The sequence below is a fragment of the Cyprinus carpio genome, chromosome A20, assembly GCF_018340385.1.
Source record: "Cyprinus carpio isolate SPL01 chromosome A20, ASM1834038v1, whole genome shotgun sequence".
NCBI lineage: Eukaryota > Metazoa > Chordata > Actinopteri > Cypriniformes > Cyprinidae > Cyprinus > Cyprinus carpio.
The window spans coordinates 2869822-2883744 of record NC_056591.1 but is presented as its reverse complement, the minus strand read 5'-3'; the positions used below and the strand labels follow the sequence as shown (position 1 = coordinate 2883744).

Here is a 13923-nt window from a genome sequence, read left to right as displayed (position 1 = left end):
AAAAAGTATTTGGACTCTTAATTTACTATTGTCTGATTGTCTTTGCAATAGATAAAATATCAAAGCAAATCACGTAAGGGCTGGGCGATATGGCGATATATATCGGATGGACAAAATTAAAAGTCTATCGTTTCATATTATGCTCTATCGTTTATTTCGTGGTGCCGCAAAATCAGGGCCGGCGCCACGGGGAGGCGTAAGGGGGCGTCGCTTGTTTTAGCTTCTAAAACAAGTCTCTAGACCTTGCACTTAAAAAAAATGTAAAAAAATCTTCCACTGGCTTGCCCCGTGACCAAAATATGTGTGAACCCTGTATTCTAATAGTTGTAGTAATATCGGTCCGACAAATACATGAATGGCCCACAAAATTACTCTATGCTATGTAATCGGCCACTTTCGTCACCTCAGCCGCCCCCTCATCAGTGCTGCGCTGGCACCGGCTCTGTGCAAAAGACATTGTTTACGGCAGGGATCTCCAACCCTGCTCCTGGAGAGCTACCGTTCTGCAGATTTCAGTTCCAACCCTGCTCCAAAACACCTGTCTGTAATTATCAAGTAGCCCTGAACATCTTGATTAGCTGCTTCAGGTGTGTTAGTTTGGGGTTGGAGCTGAAATCTGCAGGATGGTAGCTCTCCAGGAGCAGGGTTGGAGACCCCTGGTTTACGGCAATACTTTTTCATCATTTGAATGACGACAGTCTTACATGCATTACAAGGGGATGCAGGCAGACGGGTGAATAACAGCATGCGCACGCACACGTCACGTTGCAGTGCACGTGGTCACGAAAACATAATGTTAGCACGCGTTTTTAAGCACTGCAGTTTAAAACAACTGCTTTTAGGCCGTTGAAACACAAACAACAGAGCTATATGTGCATGCTGTCTCTGTTTCTGTGTGAGAGGAGTGTGTAAGCCGCGCATCAGCTGCTAATAGAGCTCGTGAGCATTTTTGCCAGTTTATTGGCTTTGAACGATTACATAAACACTTATATGCATCCAAATGCTCGGCTTTGCAAGTTTCCTCATAAACACAGTCATTTGGGTCTTAAGGGAATGTAAACAGTTGCGAGAGAAAGCGCATATGTAACAGTATATTGGATCCGGACTTCAGTCTTAAAGAGGAAGCTGTCCAATATTCGTCCTGTCTGCCATTCATGTTAATCAAACAACAGTAAGAGAAAATCTCTCACTGCTCTTGACTAAATCACTTTTGTAACTAGAATAAGAAGAAAATAAATAAATAAATAATGCTAATAATGATGCATATATAAATATATGGATATGGATATACAGATAGATGGATATAACTAACACAGTGAAGACTAACTCATTTACACAATGTATTTCTTATTTATTTTAGTTTTTTGTCCCATTGCTTGTAATTAGTTTCTTGTTCTTATTTCATCACTGACTGTTTATGTATCTCCAGTGAGCCTGGGTTTTTTTCTTTTTTTTTTGGTATTATTTTCTTGTATTAGTTTGATATCGACATTGGTGACAAGGATTATGAAAATTATATGGTATCAAAGATCTTAATATAAAAAAAACCTTATTAAAAAAATAACTATATCAAGATATATATCGTTATTGTGATATAAAATTTCTCATATCATGATATAAGATTTTGGTCATATCGCCCACCCCTAAATCACGTTAATTAAAAAAAAAAAAATATTAAGTAAAATTTTGGTTTTGGTAAATTACTCGTACACTTTAACATACATTTAAAAAGAGTACCTATAATAATAATGAACTTTACACTTAAGTGGCCATTTATGTCTTTAATATTATCTGCAAGTACTATATATGTATGTATATGTGTGTGTGTGTGTATATATATATATATATATATATATTCATAGTTATAATCATATGTATGTATGTACATACTTTTAAGATTTGAAGTACACCACAAGTGCACATTCAATAGAATTAGGCACACTTCTATTTCCCAAAGGTCTTTGTTCTCTGTATTTCACTGTGAGGATCTTCTGGAGGGAGGATAAGAGATCTTGAAGTTTCCTGATGGGAGTTTATTGTCTGTCAGACAGTTCAGCTTTTGTGCAGTTGATGGATCATGGGCAGAACGTCCGAGCGCAGTTTTAAAATCCTGTACTGATGAACGGAAGAACTCTCACACACATTCACACACACATGCTCACACGTTCTCTGCATGTGTCTATAGTGCTTTAGTGAGTGAATTTCCTGCGCTCCCCAAAAGAGGAGCTTGCCAAAAAGAGGGAGTTAGTTTATCCTTCTTAATTACTTTTTTGTGTTAAGTTAGTTCTTAATATATATATATATATATATATATATATATATATATATATATATATATAAAATAAAAAAAGACAGAAATTTTGGACAGTTTTTAGTTGTTGTTACCTTTGTGAAAAAAGTGCACTTAATTGTATCGGAAATGTAGGTAAAATCTCATGTTTTTAGACACTTATTCATTACACTCAGTTCACACGTAAGCTAAAGGGTACTTTGTCTTCACAGGGGTGGTTTATTCCTCAGTCAGATCATAGAGGATGGGCTGTGTGCAATGTAAGGACAAAGAGGCTGCTAAGTTAACCGAGGACCGGGACACCAGCTTGTCTCAGAGCGGAGTAGGTTATCAATATGGTGTCGAACCCACACCACAGTATTGTCCCAGCTTCAGTGGGGTCAGCGGGGTCACTGGGGTCACCGCTATCCCCAACTACAACAACTTCCATGGTGCTGGGATCACGCAGGGCGTGACAGTCTTCGGAGGGGTCAACACATCAACACAGCAAGGAACGCTTCGCACACGAGGAGGCACAGGTAACACACTTTCTTTCTCTTAAAAATAAAGTTGTTGTTTTTATTTTGTTTATTTGTTTTTGCCATCTATGTTTCCATTAAGAACCTTTTACTTTTCATTAAACAAAATGTTCTTAAAAAAGAAGAAAAAAGAAAACAGTGTTTAAGAACTTTTTACTTATTTTTTTAGAACTTTTTACTTATTTTTTAAGAGTGTACGCTGCAAATACATACATACATACATACAAATTGCCAATAACCTTCAGCTTATCCTTTAAAATCTTGTGCGACCATGATCTATAAAGACCGTTTAAAGATGGGTTATCACTTATGATCTGTGGCTTGAATCATCAGACTGCTAAGTGTTGGATGTGAGCCGGCTGAGGTTGAGTGTTTTACATCCCTGTCCTACTGAATATGTGCTTAATGACAGATTTTAGGTTGGGGTTCTATCTAATGATGGGTTTTGTTTGCTTGTGTCCCATTACTCTGGGTCTAGTATGTCATGACCAAATTTTTCAAGTCTCGTCGTGGGAGTCATTTGAGGCACACATTTACGGGCAAAGTGAAATCAACATAGTTAAGATGACATTGCAGTACCAGAATGGACAAAAGTTCCCATCCCGATCCCACACAGCTTTGTTTATGACATCCCGAGGGGAGAGGTGTCACTTTTAGATCATTGCTTTAGGATACTTAAAGACCAGAGTCCAGACATCATTTTATTCTGTGTATTGGTGTGTAGGTCTTATTCTCTAAACTATTCTTAATTTTCAATATTCAAACAGTTGAATCAGTCTTGACTCTTGAAATGGCTCCTGCAGGCCCTAAATGCAGGAATCTTGAATGTCATTTGATCTGTCTGAAAGCCTCCACAGACCAAAATGTTTTTGGTCCCTTTCCAGGATAAAAGTATGCTTTAAATTATTCTTAATTTTCATGATGCTGATGTCTCTTTCTCTCTTTTTCTCTCTCTCAGGCGTGACACTGTTTGTTGCTCTCTATGATTATGAGGCACGTACAGAAGATGATCTCAGTTTCAGGAAGGGAGAGAAGTTTCAAATCATCAACAGCACGTAAGTCTAAGACCTGAAACATAAGCTATGTTCGAAATGGAATACTAGCTCACGACTTACTGAATTAAACTGAATCTTGTCCCTTTAAGGCAAGTCAGTTCACTCAACAGCCGTGTTCCTAACACCCCCAGACCGCTATTTTCAGTCTTGAATGAAGAAAAACAGAAATCTGTGAAATAACTATTTAAATAAATAGCATGAGAAGATCATACAATAACTTGTGAATGAAATTGTGTGAATTCTAATAAATTAGACACCAATTTGCCAAAAATGTAAAATAGTTATGAATTGCCATGGGAGAGTGTTAAATAAAAATGTTTTTTTAGGGTGGTCAATCCAACACAAATACAATTTCTAGAATAAACAAACTAACTGTAAGGTGGGAGTTTTATTCCTACAGCCAGCAGAGTGAGTGTTATAATTTCTTCCATTAATACTAGGGCTGTCAAATGATTAATCACGATTAATCACATCCAAAATAAAAGTTTTGTTTACATAAAATATGTATGTGTACAGGGTATATTTATTATGTATATATAAATACACACACATAAATTATATATTTAGAAAATATTTACATGTATATACATTTATATATTTATATTCTTATATTTTATATTATATATAAATATATTTAATATATAAACATAACATATTCTTCTTAAATATATACATGCATGTGTGTGTATTTATATATACATAATAAATATACACAGTATACACACATATATTATGTAAACAAAACTTTTATTTTGGATTTTATTAATATTTGTACAATAAACAACATACCTAATTAATACATATGAGTGGATCATCTCGAATGGTGTCCAGTTATCATGTTGGAAATAAATATTGTTAGATTAATTGGTGTCCAATCAAGTAATGAGTTGAGATAGAGATGTTAAAGGACACATCATATGCATTGTTAGATTGCATAGAAATATATCATGGTTTAAATTTATATTAAAAGACATAGTTGAACTTAAGAGTGAATTTTGACCCACATAAATAAGATTTAAGTACATGTTTATATGTAATTTCTTAATTATTACTAATTTCTTTGAAATATGGTTAAAGCCTACTGTTGAGTGTTCTGACAAACATTGATGATAAACTAAAATTCAGTGTCATTTCTACTGAAACTTGTATCTCATATATATAAATGATATTTTAAGTTGCAATTTAGTACATTTTAAATATATGAACTTAAAATGTAACATAAAATAACACTACAATTAAAATTATAAGTAGGTCCATTACATGCGCTTTAATATGCCAACACATCAAATAAGTGTACTTCTTCAGAGCATATTAAATTATTATTAAAACAATTATTTAAAATGTTCTCTAAAGTAAAACTTTTAATGTGACATTATTACTAAGTTCACTTACGTGGCCGTTTGATTCATTATATTATCTGCATTTTATTTTAATAGAAACTTAAGATTTGATATCCACATGTAATACAATTAAGCACACTTATTCACAAGGGTTGCATTTTTGTTTAAAGGCGATTCATATTGATTCATATTTTATTAAAACTACACATAAAGCAGTTAAACGTGTTTCATAAATGTTTTAATCCTACCTCCTTAACTTAAAATTTTGAATTCTATACAGACTTTGCTGCAAGGTAGTAAGCAACTTAGAAAGTAGTAAGGCGGTATTCCATTCTGTACATTGGCAGAGTGTGTAACAATAGATCGCCCTCTGCTGGTGCTAATATAACCTGCTCCGCTCCAGACAGCATGTCTTCTCAAGCTGTGCTATTATTATGATAACAGTGCATGTATGTGTGTGTGTGTGTGTGTGTGTGTGTGTGTGTGTGTGTGTGTGTGTGTGTGTGTGTGTGTGTCTGGGGAAGTGGACACAAAGATTTGGAGAGATGAGAGAGGCTTTTCTTGGAAATGATATTTGGTGTGAAGTAGCCGGGCTATTTGAGAGGAAGAGATTGGTTAGTGGAGAGGGGTATTACATGAAGGGCATGTTAGAGAGAGAGTAGAGCATTATTGAATAAAAGGGACATACACAAAAGTGCTGATCAGATGATAGGCAGTGATCTCTCTATTTCTTGTGGTGTTTCTGTTTATTGGTCCATCTAAACAAAGGAATGGATAGTGACACCTGCCTCTGACCTTTCACTCTTTCACACAATACCTTGTTTCTGTGTGTGTGAAGAGGTAAAACTGTGTATAGGGTGTGTTGAGTTTTACATTGTAGTGAGAACATACTGAAGACGGATGGACAAACTTATGAATGGTTGCTGGATGGATGAATGAACGGAAAGTTGAATGAAGTGAGGCATTGGATGAACAGATGGATGAACATACGGAGGGACAGATGCATGGACTACTAAGTCTGCTAAAAGAAATTCTCAAGTTTTGCCATGACATGAAGAAAACGTGTGTGTATGTGTGTTTTTCTCTGTTTTTGTCTGTTTGTGTCAGTGAGGGTGATTGGTGGGACGCCCGATCTCTCACTACAGGAGGAACGGGCTACATTCCCAGCAATTATGTGGCCCCAGTGGACTCAATCCAGGCTGAGGAGTAAGTATCGGATGATTTTTTTGTGTGTGTATGTCAAACTGAAATAACTGCCCGTGTTAAGGGTGGGGGTAAAGTGATGTAATTGTAATCACTCCTAAAAAATAGACCTCACAGACCTCTCAGAAGGATGCATGACAAACCTCGGCTCACTCTAAATGAATCCAGATACAGTCACAGTACAGGGTGGTTCTTGACTGTTATTGCTAAGCAACATTTGTGTTGTTGTTTGGGACAAATTACAAAGGCACTTCCCAAAAAGCATAACCATATATGAAGCCTGAATGTGCGAAAATTAGAAACTGCAGGAAAGTTTTATGAAAAAAATTATTGTCTATTGTCAGTAGTGTGGATATGTTTAACACAGAAATCTCACACAGAAATCACTTTCAAATCAAGCAGCTTCCGGTCAGTGTGGCAAACTCACATGACTGATCAAAATGAGTGAAATCTGCACTGGAAACTGTTTCGCCCTCATTCAGTACTTCAGATGCCCAAATAGAAACCAAATGAAATTGCAAAAATATTTTTTAGTCACTCCCCCTCTTTTGTTGTCCTAACAAACATGTAGTCCCACCCAGTGGAAGAGACCACCATTGGTTGGGCTAAATGTTGACACATCAGACTGAAAACTATTCTTCAGGAAATGTTTTAGCACACACACACAAACACAAAACCGCTCACACAGTCTTTCAGACACAAATTTAAAACAGAACAGGACCATTTCTGCTCTGAACAAAACTTTTAATTATTGTGTTTCTCCAGTGAGTTTCCTAGGTTACACTATGTATTAATGATATCATTATGTTGTTTGCAGATGTTTTCTGAATTTTTCTGATGAAAGGCCCCTCAAATTGCATGTTTACATATACATCTGTAAAAACGTTTCCCAGCCATCCCTTCTTTGTGATCAAGTTTACATATGTTTCTAGATATCGTTGTAATGTTATGCATTAATGTGGTAGATGTTCAGAAATGCATTTAATCTGTCATATAAACAGACTGATCCAAACAAGCCCGGTTTAATTAACAGTATCAAGAAAATGTGGACTTGATAAAGGCCTTCTTCCTCTTTCTCTGTCTCTCAGCTGGTATTTTGGAAAGTTGGGCCGTAAGGATGCAGAAAGGCAGCTTCTTTCCACAGGGAACCCGCGTGGCACCTACCTGATCCGTGAGAGTGAAACCACTAAAGGTAATAAACTACACTTAGGGTACTACATCATTAACTGGGTTATACAAAAGTTTCCTGCAACACATAACAGCATAATATCTACTGTGCTAAGGGATGTGATCCATAAAGAGTTTAATCATTCTGATTCCAGTTACAATTCTAAGCACAGTTCACCCAGAAATTAAAATCTGTCATCATTTAGCCACCCTTATTTTTTTGTTCATACATAAACAGTTTAAACTATATAAACTACACTATTTACCACACTGCACAGTATTAGTGCACTACAAAAGCCCTTATGTTTTGTGTCTGTGTGGCAGGTGCCTTTTCTTTGTCTATCCGTGACTGGGATGATGTGAAGGGGGACCACGTAAAACATTATAAAATCCGTAAACTGGACAGTGGAGGATATTACATCACCACTAGAGCTCAGTTTGAGACCCTTCAACAGCTGGTCCAGCATTACACGGGTAACACGCATAGACACGCTTCTCATTCCACAGACCCAGTGCACAGAACTCGCATGTCTCATAGCTGCAGATCTGACATGCAAAATTATTCAAAGTAATTATAGTTTTAACTTGGCTGTCTGTTAGAGTTACAGAGGCATGGTTGTATACCATAATGCCATTCACAGTGCTTTTGCAGCTCTCTACAGGAGGCGGCACTGCTCCAGTCAGTCAGAAAACCCTCATCTGAATAGCTCTCTCTCTGTCTCTGTCAGTAGGATGTACTTTGTCTGTGCTTCAGTTAACATATTGACTGTTAATGCATCTATGAGTCATATGGATTTTAGATAGCGTGTGCAGTTGGCTTCTTCCATTACCTCCCATACTGAGCCTAGAGAACAAACATACAGATACTCATAATAATACATCATCAGGATGAACTTAACTGTGTATCAGCGTCAATTGCCGTGTTAAAGCTACTCTAAAGCGGCCATGTTTGCTTTAGCTTAACACTTTCTCATTGTTGACTGCCTTCACTTTCAGCAGCAGAGCTTTGTGTTTGTCTTTGTAATGCTCCCTGTTATGGCAGTGGTCCAAACCTTAATGCAATTCCACTGCCTACCCCTGTCCCCCGGTCTCCTTTCACATTGTATTATTTGGCACAACTGTATCATAAATGTGAAAAGTAGCATCAGATGTTTACAACTGTAGCTAGGTAACAACTCGGGGTGGATGAAAATCAATTCAAGAAATGCATCAGGACTCTTTCTCAAATGATTCTGTATTGATCCACAAAAATATATGATCAGAATTTTCTGTCTATAAGTCATATGCAGGGCAAAATATCACATATACAGATATGTGCCATGCAGTGTTGCAAACAGCTCAGAGTCAGGCGGTGATCATCTACAGTGGCATATATAGCTTAAAAATGTGCACTTACAAATATATTTGCAACAAAGTTGAAGGTCGCTCTGATGCGGCATTTAATTTATACAAAAGCTTCAGAGCTGCCTCTGAGATCATTTTAGGACTCTGTCATTGTGCATGCTTATTCTGTTTTTTATTGGGAACCTATTATAAGTGCAACTTTTTACAGGAGAACCATCAAAATATCACATGAAACCAAACAGGAGTGAATTACTCACTTAAAGTGCCCCTATTATGCCATTTCCAATATTGCCTTTTGTGCAGTATGTAGTGCAAAGTTGTAAAGCTGAAAGTGCACTACAAATAAAGTTATTGTCTCCCAAAATAAAGAATCGACTCTCTACAGCCTAAATGAGTCATTAGTAATTTGAATCCCACTTCCGAGATGGCTACACATCATGGGGTAACACATTTGCATAATTCACACCTATGTTTTACGTTCGCCGGACGCAAACAACATGACCCCGCCCACAAACACGTCCTTCTACTGACGACTGCTTCTCTAATCTCGGGGAGTTCAACGCGGGATTCACAAAATGATTGCTATTGAAAGATGGATCAGTATCCTGTTTTTTTGGACCACCTGGCTCCACTGAATCACAACCTGTACGTATGATAAAAAATAGATGTTTATATTTTCTAGCCAGCGTTCAAAATACAGAACTATTGAAATAGGCGTATCGTTTCCGACACTCTGTATGCGGTAGACCAATCACAACAGACTAGGCCATCTGACCAATCAGAGCAGAGCAGGCTCACCGAAAGGAGGGGTTTAGAGTGACTGATTCCTTGAAATGCTTCGAACGAATCGTTTGAGAATCGCTGGAAAATGAGATGATATTAAATGCATATTTTGAGAAAACAAAAGCACATTTTGACCTTGCATGTCAAAATATTAGGGACCGTAAAAATTGTATATTAGGGGCACTTTAAAGGTTTCGTTCAAAAACACTAAATTTTTTTCACTGACACAACTAAAGAAATTGGAATCCATAATCCAGTTGAATGAATTGAGCAGTTTAATCCAAGTCTTCTTAAATGACACAGTTGCTTTATATGGCTGCATTTACATTGCAGTTCTTGAAGTCCAATTCTGGATATTGACCAGCTTATATCTCCTTTTAAAATTGATCCATATCTGATATCTGCATTTACACTATACACTTGGCGAAACAACGCAGGGTAGATGTACTAACAGTTGCCAGGTCCGCGAAACTAAACCACCTCAACTGCTATTTAAAAATGATAGAGCCCAAATGAAGTAGAAAATAAATTAATAAAATAAAACTAGGCCAATTGCATTTTTATGAGGTTTTCCCATTTGGTGCGGGCCCCCTACGTCGAAATAGCAAGGGGAGAGATCGCGTTAACCCATGGGCTAAAAAACAACCCACGGTAGCAGTCAAAAATGAGCCCAATTCTGCAGGAAAACCTCAGACTTGGCAACACTGCCTGGAAAAACATCCACCTGAACTCTGCTGGTAGGTAGATCTCCAGGAACAGGATTGTGCACCCTTGCTTTAAATCGAAGTGCTTACCAAAGAAGACGTTTACATCAGACTGGAGTCTGTACTAAAAACTCTAGTGTGAAAACACCTCAGACTAGAGATCCAATGAATCCGATATCATCATCATCACACTTTTATTCCCATATGTGAGAGGGCTCATGATGTTGATGGCTGATGAGGCCGGATTCATGCTCGGGTTCCTCAAGCTCAGAGCAGATGGCACTCAATGACTGATTCCTGAAATGATGCATCTATTGGTGCCAAGTGTTCTGTTATCTCAGCTTTACAGTCCGGAGTAAACATTGCTGTAGTGTTGTTGGAAAATGCCACACATTAACCCTTTGTCAAAACATGGCATCTCCTACATTATGGCCTATCAATAAGGAGCAAACATCTCAAAGGAAGCTACAAAACAGTTCAGACTGAATGTTTGATTGGTAACCATCACTGTTTTTCAATCAGTTATGAGGTTCTAGTTGTTATTTTTGTTCAAGGTGCCCATAAGTCTTTATCACAAAGTAAAAGATTCCATGCAGTGACATTCAGTCTTTCACAAACAAATGCTGATTCCACTGAAAAAAAAATGCATCATGAAACTGTACTGCTTCCTTCTGTGCTTCTGATGCTTGTCTTTTCTCTCTCTCTGACTTTGTGTTTATCTGTATGTGTCTGTGTGCACACGCTCAGAGCGGGCAGCGGGGCTTTGCTGTCGTTTGGTCGTCCCTTGCCACAAAGGGATGCCAAGGCTCACTGACCTGTCTGTCAAAACCAAAGATGTGTGGGAGATTCCACGGGAGTCACTCCAACTCGTAAAGCGCTTGGGCAACGGCCAGTTCGGGGAGGTTTGGATGGGTATGGCCCATCCCACAGTGCTTAGCAGCAGCCAACCAGGAGTACGTTTCCCAAAAGCATCGTTAGCCAACTATGGTCGCAAGTACCAATACAGTTCAATGGAAATTATGGAACGTGCACCCACGGTTGCTCTTGGGAAGCGCACCCCAGAGAGAGAGATGAAGTAAGGTCAAGGTGAGAGAAGTTACTACAAATGTCTGAATATTTAAGCTTATTTATTTAAACAAATCTTCCGGGTTCAATATGTTAAGCTCTAACAAAAGCATTTGTGGCATGATGATTGCCAAGTTGACCCTCTGATGACTTTTAAAAAACACACTCTTACAGTGGATGTAAACCACTGGATGTACAGGCCAATGTGTACATCCATTTCTGGAATATTCAGACATCATGAAGTGACCAACCCTCTCGGGAAAACAAGACCACCCTCCTTCTCTCTCATTGCATGTTCCCCCGTCGTCCTGCTAGTTAACCCCTCTACTCCTCCCCCTTTATAGAGAGTGGAGATGGTTTGTGCTTTCAATTAACGGGTGTGTGCATGGTCTACATCCCTGATACGGTGGGACTTAGCCATGATTCCTGGGAAGTCGCCCGTGAGTCTCTGATGCTGGACAGGAAGCTGGGGGCCGGGTGTTTTGCTGATGTTTGGTGTGGTAAGAAAGTTGCCTTCTCTCCCACATTCTCTGACCTCCACACAAACTTAGGTTTTAAATGAGGATCTGAAATGAAGAAGAGATGAAAATCTAATCCTGTTTGATACAAAATATTGGTTGCTCCCCTCATTCTTATGACAATCTTCTGACATCCCTCAACCATCTCAATCGCATCTTTATTAAAGCAGCAGTTCAACCAAAAATGCTTTTGATGTTTATGTATGTATTTATTCATTCATTCATTTACCTATTTAATAATGATTGATTTATTTTTATTTATGCATTTTTTTTAAAGAATCTAAAAAAATTATTTTTACATACAGTCTATTTATGGTGACAATAGCTTTTAAATTCCCAGCTGTGAGAAAATCGGTTGTTGTCAGTATATTAGATCCAGGAAGGTATTAGGTCAAAGTAATAGCAGCCTAATAAACCTGCTGCTGTCTGTGTTAATCAAACAACAAAAGAAAGAGAAAACAAATCGGATTACGAATGCAACCATGGTTCCCTTAGAGGGAACAAGACACTAGATCCTCTAATGGACACTATGGGGAATGCCGTCAGCATGACCGGTGTTTGAAGCAAGTGTGAAAACTCCATTGCACCGCGCAGCCTGTGACGTCATTAGGCACACCTGGAAGTATAAGAGGGCGCCTGTAATGCAAGTCATCAAATTCTTTGTCTGAAGGAGACGTGAAACAGGCAGATCCTAGGCATGGCAAGGGGACACAGTGTCTCTTTTCCTCTAGGGGAACCATGGTAACAAGCGTAACCTGAGACATTCCTCTTCAAGGGAACTTGCACTGTGTCCTCTAGAGGACACTATGGGGAATGAAATATCCACTATGCCATGCCTCGGTGCATTGTCTGTCCACCTGGTGAGAGAGCATCAAACATAGTGGCAAACATAAACTAATTTAGAAAGGGAGGCATGCCAATGATGCCTGGACAGTTAAAATAACTTGGATTGGGAGGGGGTGGACCCAACCAACCAACCAACACTAATATTAAGCAGGGACATCCCATTCAACCAAGTTGAGAACACAACTGTCCTCAAACAGCTATGTTCCTAAAGACAGTGGGCCATCTACTTTTAACCCAAATGCAAGGGAGATAGCCCAAAGCATATGTTATTCCTGGGGACTGCCTGCTTGAAAATACCCTGATCAGGGGAGGCAGCCTAATGTATCAAAAAGGAACCTCAGGGGGGCTGCCTACTTAAAGCCCTAGAAAGCGGGGAAGCTGCCCAGCCCTGCTACCAGAAATATTAGGTGGGGAAAGTGCTCACAACTCAGGGGGTAGGTCTTATTAAATGAAACCAGCCTCAACTGGTAGATCTTATACAGCCTCTAATTACAAGGAAAAGAGCCCAAGCCAAAGAGCAGCACGTCAAAGGGAAACTATCGTCAGACAGTTACCATCTCTGAAGAGGCAGCTATAGGTGGACCTAGGAGACTATACAAGAGCTCAATCCAAGGAACCAAAAAGGGGGACCACCAATTTAAAGCCCCTAGTAAGGGGGGACAGCCCAACCCATACAAGCAGACCAAACAGACGGAACAAGGAAACCTACTTCAATATCCACATACATATTGAGGAACGTCTCGCTCCTCCAGAGCCAAAGAGCAGCTATTCAATGGCAGCCACAGGAACAAAATCATGGAGTGTAGGAGCTCAACTCTTTTCCTTCGCGAGAGAGTAAAGCCTGGTTGGAACCAATTATTGCCACCACATCACAAAACACATGTTTAACTCCCTTGAGAGCCAGATGTGCTTGTGCAAACGCTGAATACTATTCCTTGGGAGAGAACAGAAAAGAAAAGATGCTAGATTCCCTCGAGAATTAAGCTAGAGCAGAATACATCGCTATGAGCCAGTTCAATTCGCACAAGAGGCCAATGCGCTTCTTACCTTCCCTCTAAGTAGTCCTGCGAATGCATACAATGAACACATC

The 13923-nt window shown here is 38.7% G+C and overlaps 1 protein-coding gene across 4 annotated transcripts in view; it reads left to right on the top strand.

Moving 5' to 3' along the window:
* The window catches only part of LOC109050311 (tyrosine-protein kinase fynb), a 73591-nt gene that overhangs the window by 48031 nt on the left and 11637 nt on the right, over nucleotides 1-13923 (top strand). The window contains exons 3-9 of one of the 4 annotated variants that reach the window (XM_042777369.1): nucleotides 2503-2808; nucleotides 3767-3863; nucleotides 6311-6409; nucleotides 7495-7598; nucleotides 7898-8047; nucleotides 11152-11316; nucleotides 11814-11969. In XM_042777369.1, the coding sequence (XP_042633303.1) occupies nucleotides 2535-2808; nucleotides 3767-3863; nucleotides 6311-6409; nucleotides 7495-7598; nucleotides 7898-8047; nucleotides 11152-11316; nucleotides 11814-11969 (1045 nt within the window). In that variant the 5' untranslated portion in view covers nucleotides 2503-2534. The remainder of the gene's footprint in view (nucleotides 1-2502; nucleotides 2809-3766; nucleotides 3864-6310; nucleotides 6410-7494; nucleotides 7599-7897; nucleotides 8048-11151; nucleotides 11317-11813; nucleotides 11970-13923) is intronic. The other 3 variants (XM_042777372.1, XM_042777370.1, XM_042777373.1) reach the window with 3 other exon arrangements.